The sequence below is a fragment of the Saimiri boliviensis genome, chromosome 8 (genome assembly GCF_048565385.1).
Source record: "Saimiri boliviensis isolate mSaiBol1 chromosome 8, mSaiBol1.pri, whole genome shotgun sequence".
Classification (NCBI taxonomy): Eukaryota; Metazoa; Chordata; class Mammalia; order Primates; family Cebidae; genus Saimiri; species Saimiri boliviensis.
The window spans coordinates 7,160,900-7,176,870 of NC_133456.1; the positions used below are offsets into that span (position 1 = coordinate 7,160,900).

Below are 15,971 nucleotides of genomic sequence, written 5' to 3' on the forward strand. Positions count from 1 at the left end.
CATCTCAAAAAAAAAAAAAAAAAAAAAAAAAATCTCACTGAGGAAAATAAAGAGGAAGTAGATAGAACATTCTAGTACTGCTTCTGTGGTTCAAAACAGAACTAGGTAAAGGTACGCTCATGCAGTGACATCTAACAGGTGTAGATGGGTCCCCATCCACCTGCACACCTAGGCAGTGTGGCACTATTTTACCTACAGTAGATGCATGTCAGGATGTGCTCTGTTATTGGACAGTTACAGGCCAAATCCTCAATCCCTAAAGTATATACTCCCTAAAGTATAACACAAGGCAAAATAGGATTATTAATTAATGGCTAAGTCAACTCTGCCCCCACAGTAATTGCCAGTGTTCTGGACTGAATGTCTGCGTCTCACAAAGATGTTGAAATCCTAGCCTGCATTGTTATGGTATTAGGAGTTGAGGCCTTTGGGAAGTAATTAGGATTAGATGAGGTCATAAGGGTGGAGTTCCTCATGAATGGGATTAGTGTCCTTATAAGACTCATGAGAGAGCTTCCTTCCTCATTCGCCTCAGTGCCTTGTGAGGATACCAGGAGAAGGCAGCCATCTGCAACCCAAAAGAGGGCCCTCAAAAAGAACCTGACCATGCTGGCACCCTGGTCTCAGACTTCCAGCCACCAGGACTGTGAACAATAAATTCCTATTGTTTATAAGCCAGCTAGTCATTCATATTTTGTCATAGCAGCCCAAGCTGGCTGAGATAGGGAGTCTGATTTCCCGGACCTCTGCAGAGGGAGGCTGATTCTCTCCAGGGTGTTTGCTCCCGGATACCACAGTGACCTGAAAGTTGTCAAATTCTGTCCTGTGTCCATGTCACCACCAAAACAGGTTTCAAGAGGCAGTCAATTCTAGCATTTATGAAGACTCTTAATTCCAAGGTTCGAGGCCAAGGCTGGGCAGCCTTGCAGCCCACTCTACCTCTAAGCAATCCCATCACTATTTAAGATATCCCAGTCCTGATGGTAGCACTGATGGAGAAGCAAGGAGAGAGGGAAAGAAAAGAGAACTACTCATTACAGAAAAGGAGAAAGGGCCGCTAAACATTTTTGCAAGAGAAGCTACAGCACGAAAAGGAGTATTTGGCATCAAGTCTCCCAGACCTCTACCATTGATTATCTGGCTAGTATAACTGACATAGCTTGGATGTTTGCCCCCTACAGATCTCATGTTGAAATCTCACCACCAATGTCAGATGTGGGATTTGGTGGGAGATGTTTGGGTCATGGGGGTGCATCCTTCATGATTGGCTCGGTGCTGCCCCATGGTAATGACTGAGTTTTCACTCTATTAGTTCATGTGCGAGCTGATTGTTCAAAAGAGCTCGGCCCCTCCCCTTTTCTCTCTCTTGCCTCCTCGTCTTTCACCATGTGACATACCTGCCCCTCCTTTACCTTCTGCCATGAGTGGAAACAGCATGAGGACCTCACCAGAAGTTGAGCAGGTGCTGGCACCATAATTTTTGTACATCCTACAGAACCATGTGCCAAATAAACCTCTTTTCTTTATAAATTACCCAATGTCAGGTGTTCCTTTATGCTAATACAGAATGGACTAACACAATTGTGTATTCAATATAAATTACCCAACGTCAGGTGTTCCTATATGCTAATACAGAATGGACTAACGCAATTGTGTATTCAAGTAGGAAAAAGCAGTGGAAAAATAGGGAGAAACCATCATTACCATCTTCTGCAGAGTCATGAAATTCTGAGGGTATCTCAATGACTTTCAGCAATACGCTGGTTGGTCTAAATTTTTCAAAGTTTCCTTTAGATCGGAGTGGGAAAACATATTCTTAAAGGGCCTGAGAGTAAATTGTTTAGGCTTTACAGGCCATCTGGTCTTTGTCACAACTGCTCAACTCTGCTATCGGCCATAGCCGGTATGTAAATAAATGGGTGTGACTGTGTCAAAATAATACCTTACTTACGGACGCTGAAATTTGAATTCTATATAATTTTCTCATGTCATGAAATATTGTTTCTTTGAACATTTAAAAATGTGAAAATCATTCATAACTCACAAGCTGTAAAAGCAGTCAATGGGACAGATTTGGCACAGGGGCCAGAGTTTGCCAACCTCTAGTTTAAATAGCCTGGCTAATGATTTTCTTACATCCCACTATTGCTTCTGTGTCTTCCGCATCAGGAGGAGGTAATGATAAATAATTTCATGACTTTCCTTTTTTTAGTTCACTTGGAAGAGCAGCTACATACATGGTGGGTATAGACATTTTTCTAATTTAAGTGAATGCAGCTTTATTCCTTGAGCAGGTCCTGGAACAAGTTCCTCTCATGCTGGAGTTCATATTTTATTCCAAGTGTGTAAGAGCTGCTGTTAAGTCATAACCAATGGATATTAGGCAAAAGTAAATGGCATCCAATAAATGAATAAATAGCTCCTCATTTCTGCTCTCGGAAATGAAATACTGGCAAGGGACACATTGCAGAAGCAATCATGATGCTGCCTTCATAGACTCACAGTTAAATCACCAATAATGCATTCCTTCTTCCAACTCACTCTAAAATGCTTTATTAAGCAGTTGCTTGGAGCAAGGCCCTGTTGGATGGTAGGTAGCTTTTACAAATGTCACTCACAAATGCTTCCCTGGTGTGCTCCCCAACCTTCTGCTTTCCCTTTCTTGGAACCCAGCTGCCACACTGTAAGGTAATCCAGGCTACTGTACTGAGGACAGTGGACACACAGGGTTCACTGGAGGATGAGATACCACGTGGAGAGAAAGCCCATGGAGAGGAAAACTAAGGCAGACAGCCAAGCTCCTTGCTTCACCAGGGACCCCACCTGACACCATGTAAAATGGAACTACCACCTAGTTAACCCACAGAATCACAAGAAATAAGAAGTTACTGTTATTTTAAGCCACTAGATTTGGGGATGTGTTATAGCATTGCTATGTCAGTGATCTTCTTCCCTTTCTTCCTTTTTCTTGCTTCTTGTGTTAGTTTTCTACTGCTATAACACAAGTGATCACAAAGGTAGTGGCTTAGAACGGTACATTTATTATCATCTCGCAGTTTCTGTGGCTCAGGTGTTGGGGCACAAACAAGCTGGGTCCTCTGCTCATGATCCTATAAGGCTGCAATCAAGGTGCTAACTGGGCTGTGTTTTCATCTGCAGGCTTGACTGGGGAAGAATTTGCCTCCAAGCTCACCTAGATTGTTGGCAGAATTCATTTCTTTTCACTATAAGACTGAGGGTCCAGCCTTTTTCTGGCTGTCAACTGGAAGGCAGTCTCACATTCAAGGCTGCCTGTAGTTCCTGGCCGTATAGGCTTCTCCAAACAGGCGCTTACTTCAACACACCATCAGGAAGAGTCTGTCTGCCTTCATAGAGGGTCCAGTCCCTCTTTTCCAATTAAATAAGGCTCACCCAGAAGTGTAAATTAGTTCAGCCATTGTGGAATACAGTGTGGTAACTCCTCAAAGACCTAGAGGCAGAAATACCACTTGACCCAGCAATTCCATTACTGGGTATATGCCCAAAGGAATATAAATCATTCTATTATAAAGTGCATGCCTATGTATGTTCATTGCAGCACTATTTACAATAGCAAAGTCATGGAACTGACCTAAATGCCTATCAATGATAGACTGGATAAAGAAAATGTGGCACATATACCACTATGCAGCCTTTAAAAAAAAATAAGCTCATGTCCTTTGGAGGGATATGGTTAGAGTTGGAAGCCATTATCCTCAGCAAACTCAGGCAGAAACAGAAAACCAAACACCACATGTTCCCATTATAAGTGGGAGCTGAATTATGAGAACACATGGGGACATGGGGACGAACAACACATACTGGGCACCTTTGTCGGGTGGGAGAGCATCAGAAAGAATAGCTAATAGATGCTGGGCTTAATAACTGGGTAATAGAATGATCAAGCAGTAAACCACCATGGCACATATTTACCTATGTAACAAACTTGCATATCCTGCATGTGTACCCTGGAACTTAAAAGCTGAAGAAAAATAAATAAAGCAAGCAAGCCCACCCAGGATAATATCCCTTCTGATTAACTCAAAAATGAACTGACTTGAGTCAAAATCCCTTCACCTTTAGAAGATTCTACTGGTTAAAAGCAAGCCACAGGTCTTGCCCACACAGATGGTGAAGAGATTACACAGGACATAAGCATTAGGGGGAAAGGTTCAGGCAGGTACCCCAGGCTCTCTATGCCACACTTCTTGGCAGGACTGGGATACGGTGAAAGGTAGTAGGATTGCTCAGAAGTAGAGAACCTGTTCTCATGGACTAACCAAAGAATGAAGATGAAAGACAGGTCCAGAAACAATTATCATATTAGACACAAAGGTATACTTCCTTAAGACAGTTCCTAGGGAGTTTTGAGTTTTGGGCTCATGCAGGACAAATGGCCTCTTGCTGGAGGAGAGGAGGGAAGGCTTAGGGCAAATCTAAGAGAAGGGAACAAACTCCTGAAGGCTGAGGAACAGCAACTACCTGATCCCCTAGAGCAGTGGTCAGGAACTCCACACCTGTGGGAGGGCAAGCATCTGAGTGAAGTGGGCTGAGAGGAAGTGAAGAGTGGTGATGAGGGTCATGTCCAGAGGAAGCATGCATTTGCTGCCTAATGGGGACAGCTGCTGCTCCACTCCAGCAGAGGCCTTGTCATATGGGAATCTTGGCCCAAAGGTGCCAGGTACAACCCATTATGAGAGAAGCTACAACTTTAAATTTTTATAGAATAATGATATGGTTTGGCTCTGTGTCCTCACCCAAATCTCATCGTGAATTGTAATCCCCAGGTGTTGAGGGAGTTACCCAGTGAGAGGTGACTGGATCATGGGAATAGTTCCCTCAAGCAGTACTCATGATAGTGAGTGAATTCCCATGAAATTTGATAGTTTTATAAGGGGCTCTTCCCCCTTCACTCACTCTCTCTCTCGCCACCATGTAAGACGAAACTGCTCCCCCTTCTGCCATGATTTTAAGTTTCCTGAGGCCTCCCCATTTATGCAGAATGGTAAGTCAACTAAACCTCTTTTCTTTATAATTACCCATTCTCAGGCAGTTCTTTATAGCAGTGTGAAAACAGACTAATACAAATATCTTGACTTTTAATGTTTATCAGTAATTGACAGTTTTTAAGAAACACACACCTGTGCACTGAATTCAACTGAGGAAACAGGTCCTTATAAAAGTCACTAGAGGGCAGCAATGTGGCAAACCTGTCAAGTATCCAAACCCTATTCTTTGGGCTATTTCTTGTGGCAGTAGTTCTCCAAGTGTGGTTCCCCACCAGCAGCCTCTGCAGCACTCAGGAACTAGTTAGAAATGCAAACTCTTAGCCTCATTCAGATCTACTGAATCAGAAGTTGTAAGGCAGGCGTCCCCAAACTATGGCCCGTGTGCCACATGCGGCCCCCTGAGGCCATTTATCCGGCCCCCCGCCACACTTCAGGAAGGGGCACCTCTTTCATTGGTGGTCAGTGAGAGGAGCACAGTATGTGGCGGCCCTCCAACGGTCTGAGGGACAGTGAACTGGCCCCCTGTGTAAAAAGTTTGGGGACTCCTGTTGTAAGGGAACAAGCCCTCTGGGTGATCCTGAAGCTTACTCAAGTTTAAGAACTACTGTTTTATGGGAATCACATTCCAGCCTGGAGATCATCTTTCTCTCTCCTGAATCCATTTCCTGTTTTTACAATCCTGAAGATGGTCGATTACAGATGGCACAACTCTCTACTGAATAGCTAATGTTCAAAATAATGGAGAAAGATGACTGCTGAGACATTGCTCATCATCTCATTTTAACCCAACGCTGAATTGTATTGGGTTTTTATGTGAGTTTATTGCCTGCACCCTCACATGGAAGTTCATAAATAAGAGAATGGATATGTATAAGAATGTTGTGAAACTCTCCAGTATAGGGCAGAGGGGAAGAAAGGCTGCTATTAACTTCTAATCATAAAAGAAGACACTCTTGCTACAGGAAGAACATCCACTTCTGCTTGATAACACTTTATAAGTAGATGAAACTGCTTCAAGTAATGTTGAAATTTCTAGGACCCTGGTTCCAATTAATTCAAGAACACATCTGGCCTAAGATCAATATTATTCATTTGGAAAGACACACTGAGATTTGTGTTTTGTCTGGAGAACTGGGACTTTGCAACCCTCATCCTATGCCTCTATGACTAAGGACAGGGCGTTTAAATACCAATATTCTCGGTATTGCTATCCATTGAGTGTCACCAAGTGGGAAAGATTCATGTGATACAACATGTGAAACTCACATGAAAAAACACTTGCTATTCATAGAGCTGCTTATTAAAAGTTCCCTTCACTTTCTTCTTCTTTTTAAAAATGCCCTAAATAATGCAAAATATTCTTCCCCATGATTTGAGATGTCATGGCATCTGTGAACATTCTATCGACTGCAAAATGTCCATGGCCCTACTCATGTGTACTGGTACTGGAGCCTCCCTCCTGGCCCCCTCAGTCACTCAGCCACTCAGCACGGCTGTGGATTAGGCCCTGCCCCATCCTCAGCACTGGGCCATGTGCTGCAGAGGTGCAACTGTGTCCAGCAGGCTCCTCCCTTCACATGATGTATATCAGGAACTAACTCTGGCCTCTACCTGTCTCTGGAAGTTACCACATGAAATACTACTGACATCTAATATCACCTTGTCTAAGAGTGAACCTCCATCTACTTCAAGGGTTGGACTGACTCAGTGTTTATGGCTGGTCAAATTTATTCCGGGATATCCTTCGGGCAGGAGACATCTCGGAGTCCCACATACTCAGTCAGCTCAGCGCTGCCAGCTTTTTCTCCAGCTTCAGAGGTGATGGCTCTTTTCAAGGTTGGATACCGGGGGAAGGAGTTGGCACCCATTTGGGGACCACATTGCACAAAATGTACATAGTCTTCAAGACCAGACTCACACCTGGCGAGGCAAGATGCCAGTGACAGGTGTGGACCAACAGTGACTAAGGGAAGATAGAGTGACTTCTTCCATCTCATGGTCAGAGTATGTACTCTCTGGATAGAGTTGAGGACACAGTTGTCATTTGTCTCCCGTTTCTTTTTGCCAAGTGTGTTTAGTTAGTTTATTTCCCGGAAATTAAGTATGCAAAACAGACAAAGCAGGATGGACTTGGCCTGGACTGACTCACACACCTGTAGAGACAGGCAGGATAACAGCACGGGCACACGGACTAGAAAAACACCTTTGTGGTACCCCCAGAACAGCATCCACTTTGACGACTTTCCCTGCTAAAATTCCACTTTTTAGGTGAGACAGTGACCACCAATTGTCAGTCTGCTGGCTGGTGCCCACTGAGAAACTTGTTAAAAAATGGATTACTGAACCACATCCCCAGAGATTTTGCTGCTGGAGGTGTGGGGTAGGATACAGATATCCATAATTTTAAAGGTCTCCCCAGGGAACTCAGGCAAGATAGCAGCTTGAGCAATCTCTAAGTTTAGGTACTCAAAAGACACAAAAAATATTAATATCAGTCACTGATAACCTAACAACACCCTCATAAGATTAATAACTGTCACCTTGGAAAGCAAAGACAGGATTAGAATAGAGAACAGACAAGTTCTGACAATGGTGGGGAACAGCACTGGGGGACGGAGGGAAGTTTTCTGGGTGGTACTGGGGACCTGAGGAGGAACTACAGACATACAATACGCAAGGGGAGGCCTGCAGGGCTACCATGGCTGATCTCATCACTCTACGGCTGCCGGGCGCAACAGGCACCTCTGCCTCCAGGGAAAACAGAAATAAAGAAAAGCCCAGCCCAGTACAGACGAAGCACACTTCACAATGAATCTTTTCACGGAACATGTCCCAATAGGTCCTTAACAAGTTTCTTCTCTCCTTCGAAAAAGTTTCATTTTGACAACCGGGAAAGCCAGACTTCAGTTTTGGTCAACCAAAAAACACAAGGCTGAGAAACCATAGATCATTATGAAATTAAGTCTACATGGGACACTTACCCGTGGACAAGCTGGAGATTACAGTAAAGATTCTCAATGGAGCCCACTGCACAGATGCCATCAGCATCGACTTACCTTTCGATCTGGCCAATTGTATTTCGCAAAGATGGTATCATAGGTGTCCACTGCCCCGTCAGTTATGAGCATGATGGCCTGACTGCAGATACTTCCTTGTCCCGTGTGGTTGAACTAGGGAAAGAAATCGGTTCAAAATAGTACACATCAGAGAATTCTGTGTATCAGTGAAAAATCACAGACACGAGGCCTGTGGCTAAGGAAGCCTCTTAAAATGAGAGCACATTGTCCATCACCAAAACCACCTACACAAAAAGCCTCTCCACACAGATCACCACATTTGCTCTTCCAAAAGGATCTGTAAGCCAAAAATAAAATTCTAAGCCTTCCAACCAACGGAACAGACCTTACTGTTGGCCAAGGGGATCCCAAAGAAATCTGAAAAAGTACTTCAGGCCATACCAGGAAGTCGGGGATGGGTTCAACATGCCTGGTTACACCCCCTCCCTTTGGAGTTTAGGCAGAACTGATCAACACTAATGTCACAATCACAGTCATAAAACTGACAAAACAAACTCTTTGTAGCAATAGTACACACAATTCCAGCCTGACTCTGGCATAGCACTGAAAGGCAGATAATAGGCCCTGAAGGAAATAAAAGTATTTTATCCCAAAATATATTTATTTGACTTATATTTATTTTGATGTATAAAGCCTTCTCCTGTGGGGGATATTTGCCTTCTCTAGAGAAACTCCTTCCCTTACTAGGTTTCTTCCTAATCCAGGAGAGATTTCACTAAGAGTCTGACACCTTTTAAAGTCTGAAAAGAGATATTTGCCATCTATTCTCTCTGAAGCCTGCCACTTAGAGGCTTCATCTACGTAATAAAACCATGGCTTCCAAGCTCTCCTTAATTCAAGAATGTCTTTATGCTGACTTCAACTTTTTATGCAAAGCTTAATTCTTTCAACCAATTGCCAGTAAGAAATCTTTGAATCCACCTACGACCTGTAAGTACCCCCTATCCCTTTGAAATGTCTTGCCTTTCCAGGCTGAACCAAGGTATACCTTACATGTATTATGTCTTTGCTGGTAACTTCTGTCTCCTTTAAATGTATAAAACCAAGCTGTAACCCGACCAACTTAGGGATATGTTCTTAGAACCCCTTGAAGTTGGACATGGTCATTCATATTTGGCTCAGAATAAAACATCTTTAAATATTTTATAGAGCTTGGCTTTTTTTTTTCTTCCAAGAGATCTAAATACAGACCACAGGGGGATTTCAAAAAATACACAGGGGTTGAAAAAGAAGGGTCTAGAATGGCACAGCCTCTTATTTTTAAGCATGGACTGTATTTTAGGAAATAAGCCCAAAGGAGTTGGTGTAGAAACATTTTAGGGACACATTACATGAGTAATGGACTACCTGAGAGACAGCTCTTTCAAAATCTAAATGAGGCTAGTTTGAGTGGGTCTGACTAGTATAGAATGTGGCATATAATAAAATCAAGGAAGTTTGAGGCATATAGAGAATAAAGTCAACAACATGACAATTCACGAGAAGCCCAAGCATTTTTTAAATAAAGGTTCCTTTCAAATTTATATTGTCATGTAAACTTACATATTAGTTTATATGTTAGTATGGATGGCATGCTGAAGTTCTAAGACTGAACTCGCTGGTATGTAAAACCCTAAACTTCTTCAACTTTCAGCTTTATATAAGATTTTAGAAGCTCTCAGCCTTCGTGAGTGGTAGGCAACTAGAGTGACTGAGTATGTTTGCCAGAGCAAAATGTCCTTCCTTGGAATTAGGGTGAAAAATTCCCTTAATGAATGCTATTAATGATGCAACTGAATGTAACACCATGTCCTTTAAAAACCCTACAATTACATGTCAATGCTGAGAGATGGGAAAGACACAAAAAGTCTTCAACCTTCAGTAAGTAAAAACCTTCTCTATTATAATCTGCAAAGTGTATTCATTTGTTCTAAAATTATTTGCTAAGTGCCCACATAGCACTAGGAATGAAACCTACAAAAATCCCTTCCCTCGCGAAGCTCTGTATCCTCTTTGGGAAGACATACAAAAACAAGGTAAATAAGTAAACTATGTTGTACATTTGATAACGGTAATGTTAAGGGTGGGGGAAGAAGAAAGCAAAGAAGGATAGGAAACGGGAGGGGGCAAGTCTAGCAAATGTAGTCAAGGAAGACCTCACTGAGAAGGTGACATTTGAATTATACCTGTAGGATGTGAGTATCTGAGGGAAAGGTATTCCAGGAAAGGCAAATGTTAAGAGCAAAGGCACTGAGTGGGACTGTGCCTGGCAGGTTCAATCTATGACCATGACACTGGGGAGGGATGGTGGCTGCTCTTGGCTTTGCTAGCTGGCCACTGGTGAGTGAGAGAGTTAGTAAAGCATTCAAATTATCAATTTGAATTCAAGTTATCGATGCCTAGTCTTCATGCACTTAGACGTCTGATGTGGAGTCTGAAATTGCAGTAACTTGAGAGAAGACCATACATAACTGGATAAATAGGTAAAAGGATGAATGGAATTGCCTTATGGCCATACTGAGACACAGCAAAGTCAACTCAAATCATGCACAAGGTACCATGGTATAAAAGAAAGCACTCGATCCCATCTCAGCAACACAGCAGTGTGCCTGGGATAAGTTTCCTTCCTGAGCATTCATTCTTCCACATACGAGGTAAGAATAACATCCCTACATGGCTGGCACACCACAAGTTAAGTGGTCAATGTTCATTATATGCCAGGCTACATGCAATAATATGAACTTTCTTAATCCTTATTAGCCTCTGAGGTAGGTACTATTGAGACAGCCAGCTGGGAAGAGCTCCTTGGGAAAACTCCAAACAGCCTGCGCACTGGGAGGACTGCTCACTGGGATGGAGCCACAGAAGTCTGTGCCATTTGCATTGGGGAGGAGCCTGGCTTCTCCTCCTGTGAGGAACCTGGGATTCAATCTGCGAGGCAGGAAGCAGGTACTAGCAGGGCTAGTAACTGTTTCCCTTTTATTCCCTTTTTGCCCAATAAATTCCATTTTTCTCACTCTTCAAATTGTCTGCAATCCTAAATGTGTGTGACATGGACCATGTGACAAGGACCCTGTCTTTAAGTAAGCTAAGGAAAAGTCTTGCAACACTATCATTATCTTTATTTTACAGTTAGGAAACTAAGGCACAGAGAGATTAGCTAACTTGCCCCAGGACACATAGCTACTACCTGACATAGCTGGGATTTGAATCCAGATCATCAGGCTCTAGAATCCACTCTCCAATTCAGCACACAATATGGCCTTTCAGTAATACAGGAAGGTCGGTGAGCAAACGGATAGGTGGTGGGGCTCCAAAAGTGTTAATCTCCTCCTCCGGCCTCTATTCCTCCATCCCTTCTGGGTTTCAGTGTCACAGGGGAGTCACCAGGGCTGTGATCCTGAGGGTGAGTGCTCCTTACATTTGGTGCTTCAGATACTTTCCTCACGGTAGTGCTGGCTCTGGCAGCCATTCCTGCAACTCCAACTGTACATGTGCACTTGAATTAATAAGCAGACACAGCCCATGACACTGTCATGGTAGGCAGAAACACCTGGAAACTCTAGCTATCACACCACAAAGCTTTCCAGGTGATCACTATTCTACTGTCTTTATCAACATAACTTACTATTCCAGAAAATGCTTGCCCAGAAAATAAAACTTGCAAATAACCTTCCTTATTCCAGGAACTTCTTGAAAGACCCATCAATTCTCCAACAGAAAGTATCAAAGGACAATTTACACCCTAAGACTGAACCCTTGACCTTAAAATCTTCCCCTTGCTATGTTCACCAACCCTCAACTGATATATTAGAATTCTTACCCGGTCCTCACCAAGCCCCCTTCCTCCTCTCCCATTAAAAGGTCCATCTTCAACCAAACTTCAGTATCAAAAAATATCTGAACTTTGTCCTTCCCACTCTGGGAAGCTACTAAGACTCTTGTGAAGTGTATTTTCTTCCTTACTGCAGAAGAAAAAACAGCCTCTTAGCCTGCTCTTATCAACAGGTTGTTCTGAAGACGTTCTGGGGAGACTGCATTGAACACAGTCTTCGCACCATTGAATCAACCCAGCAACGAGCCAATGCACAGAAGTGATCTATGCTTCAGGTCACATAAGCTTCAGAGGGGAAGAAAACCAGAATTCTCTAGGGCTATAGTTCATGCAACTCATTTGAAAACATCCTGGAAAAATCTTCCCAAACACATGGAAAGAAAGAGAGGAAAAAAGAAGATATCTGAATAATGTGGACTCGAATAAAGAGCTGCCAGGAACTGTTTATTTAAAAACATTACTTTCCTCTCTGGCTGAGTCCCTGGTATTCTCTGCTGCAATCTGTAGTTGGAGAATTTTGAAGAATGCAATTAAATTCAAATGCTTTGATGAGTAATATCTCTTCTCTTCATATTTGTCTAAAACTTTTTTTTTATTGAATAGCAAGAGTGATGAAAGTGTTTTCCATAATAATAACAATGACAAGGGCCCGATGATGAACTACAATTAGCTCAGTGATTCATCAGTTAGCAGTGAAATTTTCAATGCATCCTGATATTTAGAGCATTTGGTTGTGATTAACAGTCTTTGAAATGTCACCGAATTTTATTTAATTGGCTAAGAAAAAATTTTAAAAGGTAATTACTGCAAAGATCACATTCATCACCAAAAACGATAATTGCAGTTGTCACATGACAAGGTAGATGCTAACTACTGTAGCAAACTGGCTCTGCGTTCTTACAGAATCTAATGAATGCAGCAGAGATCGATAGCTTGAAGGGGCTTAGAAGTTTATCTGAATGCTCCTTTCAAAGCCATTTGTGTCAACAACTGCAAGCCTTTAAGTCATCTGAGCAAATACAGAAACTGAAATGCAGGTAATTGTAAGACAGAATTGACTCCATTTAATTATAGTAACCTCTGAACCATTCCAAGCTCCAGCCACAATGACAATTTTAAGCTTGTTGCTTGTGTGTGTTTGTGTGCCTGTGTGCGCGTGTGCACATGTGTGTGTGTGTGTGTGTGTGTGTGTGTACTAGAGAAATAACTTTCTATTTCATATTGACTTGCAAAGGCAGGCAGAATACACAGGAAGATAACAGTATCACTTAAAGGTCATACTGATGAAGTAGAAAATATTAATAGATAAAGCTTCATTTTCATGGGAGATTAACCACTTCTGTGTTTGTCAAAGAGTTTAGCTATTTAAAGGCCCACTGGCAAGAGATGATATGAAATGTTTCTCCCTATGAGATAAATGTGCACTCAAACAAATATGGTGCCAAACACCAGTCAATCTCAAGCAGGGACATTTTGTAACATTTATCGGGGGGTGTGTGTGTGTGTGTGTGTGTGTGTGTGTGTGTGCGTGTGTGTGTGTTTAGATGGAGTCTTGCTCTGTTGCCCAGGCTGGAGTGCAGTAGTGTGATCTCAGCTCACTGTAACCTCCATCTCCCAGGTTCAAGCGATTCTCCTGCCTCAGCTTCCCAAGTGTCTGGGATTACAGGTGCCCACCACCACACTCAGCTAATTTTTTTGATTTTTGGTAGAGACAGGATTTTACCATGTTGGCCAGGCTGGTCTCAAATCCCTGACCTCCAGTGATCCACCCACCTAGTTTCCCAAAGTGTTGGGATTACATGAGCCACTGCACCCAGCCTATTGTTGTGTTTTTTTAAAAAAATATTTATTCAGATTTTTTGCTTTCCAAGATCTACATTCAGTTCATCTGGTTACCTGACTGACCAGACTCCAAAGGTGATTTTACAGGAGTACATAGGGTTTTCCTGTTCAAAATGCTTCCCTCACAAAGATTCAAGGTAAAAAAAAAGTCCACCATGTGTTGATGATTTCCCTGGGTCTTAGTAGTCCCTGTGAAAGTGTGAATACATCTTCTTGGAGTATATAATGATATTATGCCCCAAAATGTGACTGGTGGGCTGAAACTTCTGGAAGATGCTAATACTGAGATGACGATATGATATAAAGTGTTCCCGGTTTAATAAGTGTGGGTAAACACATTTTTAAAGGTTTGTTCACTGCAGGACTTCTCAAGGCCTTTGATATGTGCAAGTACCTCATGAGTCTGCAAAAGGAGGATGGTTTTTACTTTTCTGCTTCTCCCCACCTTGACCGCAACCCCTGTGTGGGAGTACCTTGGCAGGCCAGCATTAAACTGGGCATGCTATTGGAAACAGCAGCTTAGGAGGGTCTGAGAACAAAGGTGATAGATGGAAGGGATGGACAGAGAAAGGGTACCAGAGCAAGGAACAGAAGACAGGAAGATGAAGGGGAGCAGACACTCCTGGGGACTTGGGCAAGAAGGACCAAAGCATTTGTAGTGGGAGCTGTGTCTAGAGACCAGGGGTCTTAGTGGTCACAGAGGTGGCCCTTCTCACCCAGCCCAGCACTGCTGAAAGGGAGCCAGGTCCTGCCTCATCAGGCTCATTCTCAACCCCACGAGAAAGGGGCCACCAGGACTGCCTCATGATGTGTGACATGCACAGGTGCACAAAATCACACTGAGAAAGCTCCACACGTGGTTCAATGTTTTGCTACCATTACCTTAAAGTTCTTCATAAATTTGAACAAGAAACCCTGCATTTTCATTTTGCACTGGGCCTCCCAATTTATACGGCCAGTGCAGGGCAATTTGTATCCCTATTACACAAATGAAGAAAATAAGCGTGAGACTGAATCATTTCCTTGAAGCCACATAGCAAACTGGCCTAGTCAGGCTTCTCGGCCTAACCTGCCTTACTCCAAAGGCCACAGACTTAACCATACAACAATCTCCTAACCCTTTCTCCTTTACCACGTAGGCCAGAGAACAGGGCAACAGAAATTCCCTGCAGGGCAGACTTCCAAACAAGGGACTTCCCAGCTCAGGGAAGTCTCCCCGTGCTCTGGCCGCTAGGTTTTTGAGATGAAAAGAGACTGAATTTTCAAATTTTGGCAAGTCTTTTCAGTATCACCACCTGGAAAGAGCCTGCTGAGATGTAGAGATCCAAGCCATAAGAAGGAACCTGCCCAGGGTTCAAACCAGAATGTAAGTGCAGCCCAGTCCTCTGTCCTGACCAACTTTGCTTCTAAACAATTACTCTGCTGTCAACAGAGATGTACTGTCCACAACACGGACTCTTACATAAATGTTTACATCCTGTAGCCAACAGCCCGTTGGAGTTCATGAGGTGACAGGGGCTTTGGCTCTGTACTGAGGAAGTTGACTTGGCACCTTTTCTCCTTATTTTTCTCTTCTCCTCTGCAGTCATGACACTGTCTCAGGAGTGAGATCTAAACAGTCACCTTTGTGCCTGACCAATAGGTATTATTGGTCAAAGAGAGTCTAGAAATTAGGGCCTAACCTTTGCTTGAGAGGCCAGTATAGCTGAGTAGTAAAAACTCAAATTTTGGAGTCAGGTGTAACTAACCCCAATACAAGCTATGCACTATTGAGTGAATGACTCACCTGTCTGGGCCTCTACTTGCTGACTTGCAAAATGACAACAGCCTGCCCTAGAGAGCTGCCTGGAGACCAACAGCAGCAGGATCTTGGAAGCCTCTGCTGGTCTCCCAGCTCCTGCTTGACACTTCAAGGTGATGTTGCCCCATTTAGTGCCTGTTTGTTCTCAGACTATCCCATGCCTTCTGCCTGCAAACCACAGTGCTCAAGCTCCCCAACAGTTTTGACAAGGATTATATAAAGGGGAAAGGAAGCAAGGAAGGACCCAAGGTATTTCTAAGCAATTTCTCCATGCTTTCAGGGGATAGGCATTTTCCGGCTGTGACTATGTCTCCTCCATAGTTCCAGCTTCCACAGGACAGGTCTCTCCCTCTGTGGTCCCAGTTCTTCTTGGGTAGCCTCCTCCACAGTTCTGTTCCCATCTGGATGGC

The 15,971-nt window shown here is 43.2% G+C and overlaps 1 protein-coding gene across 9 annotated transcripts in view; it reads right to left on the reverse strand.

Moving 5' to 3' along the window:
- Positions 1–15,971, reverse strand: part of CACNA2D3 (calcium voltage-gated channel auxiliary subunit alpha2delta 3) — a 935,925-nt gene that overhangs the window by 426,295 nt on the left and 493,659 nt on the right. For all 9 annotated transcript variants that reach the window (XR_012518702.1, XR_012518703.1, XM_039477586.2 and 6 more), the window contains one exon: positions 8,084–8,197. Coding sequence is in view for 7 of the 9 variants with exons in the window: in XM_039477586.2 (XP_039333520.1) it covers positions 8,084–8,197 (114 nt within the window). In the remaining 2 variants the exon portion in view is untranslated. The remainder of the gene's footprint in view (positions 1–8,083; positions 8,198–15,971) is intronic.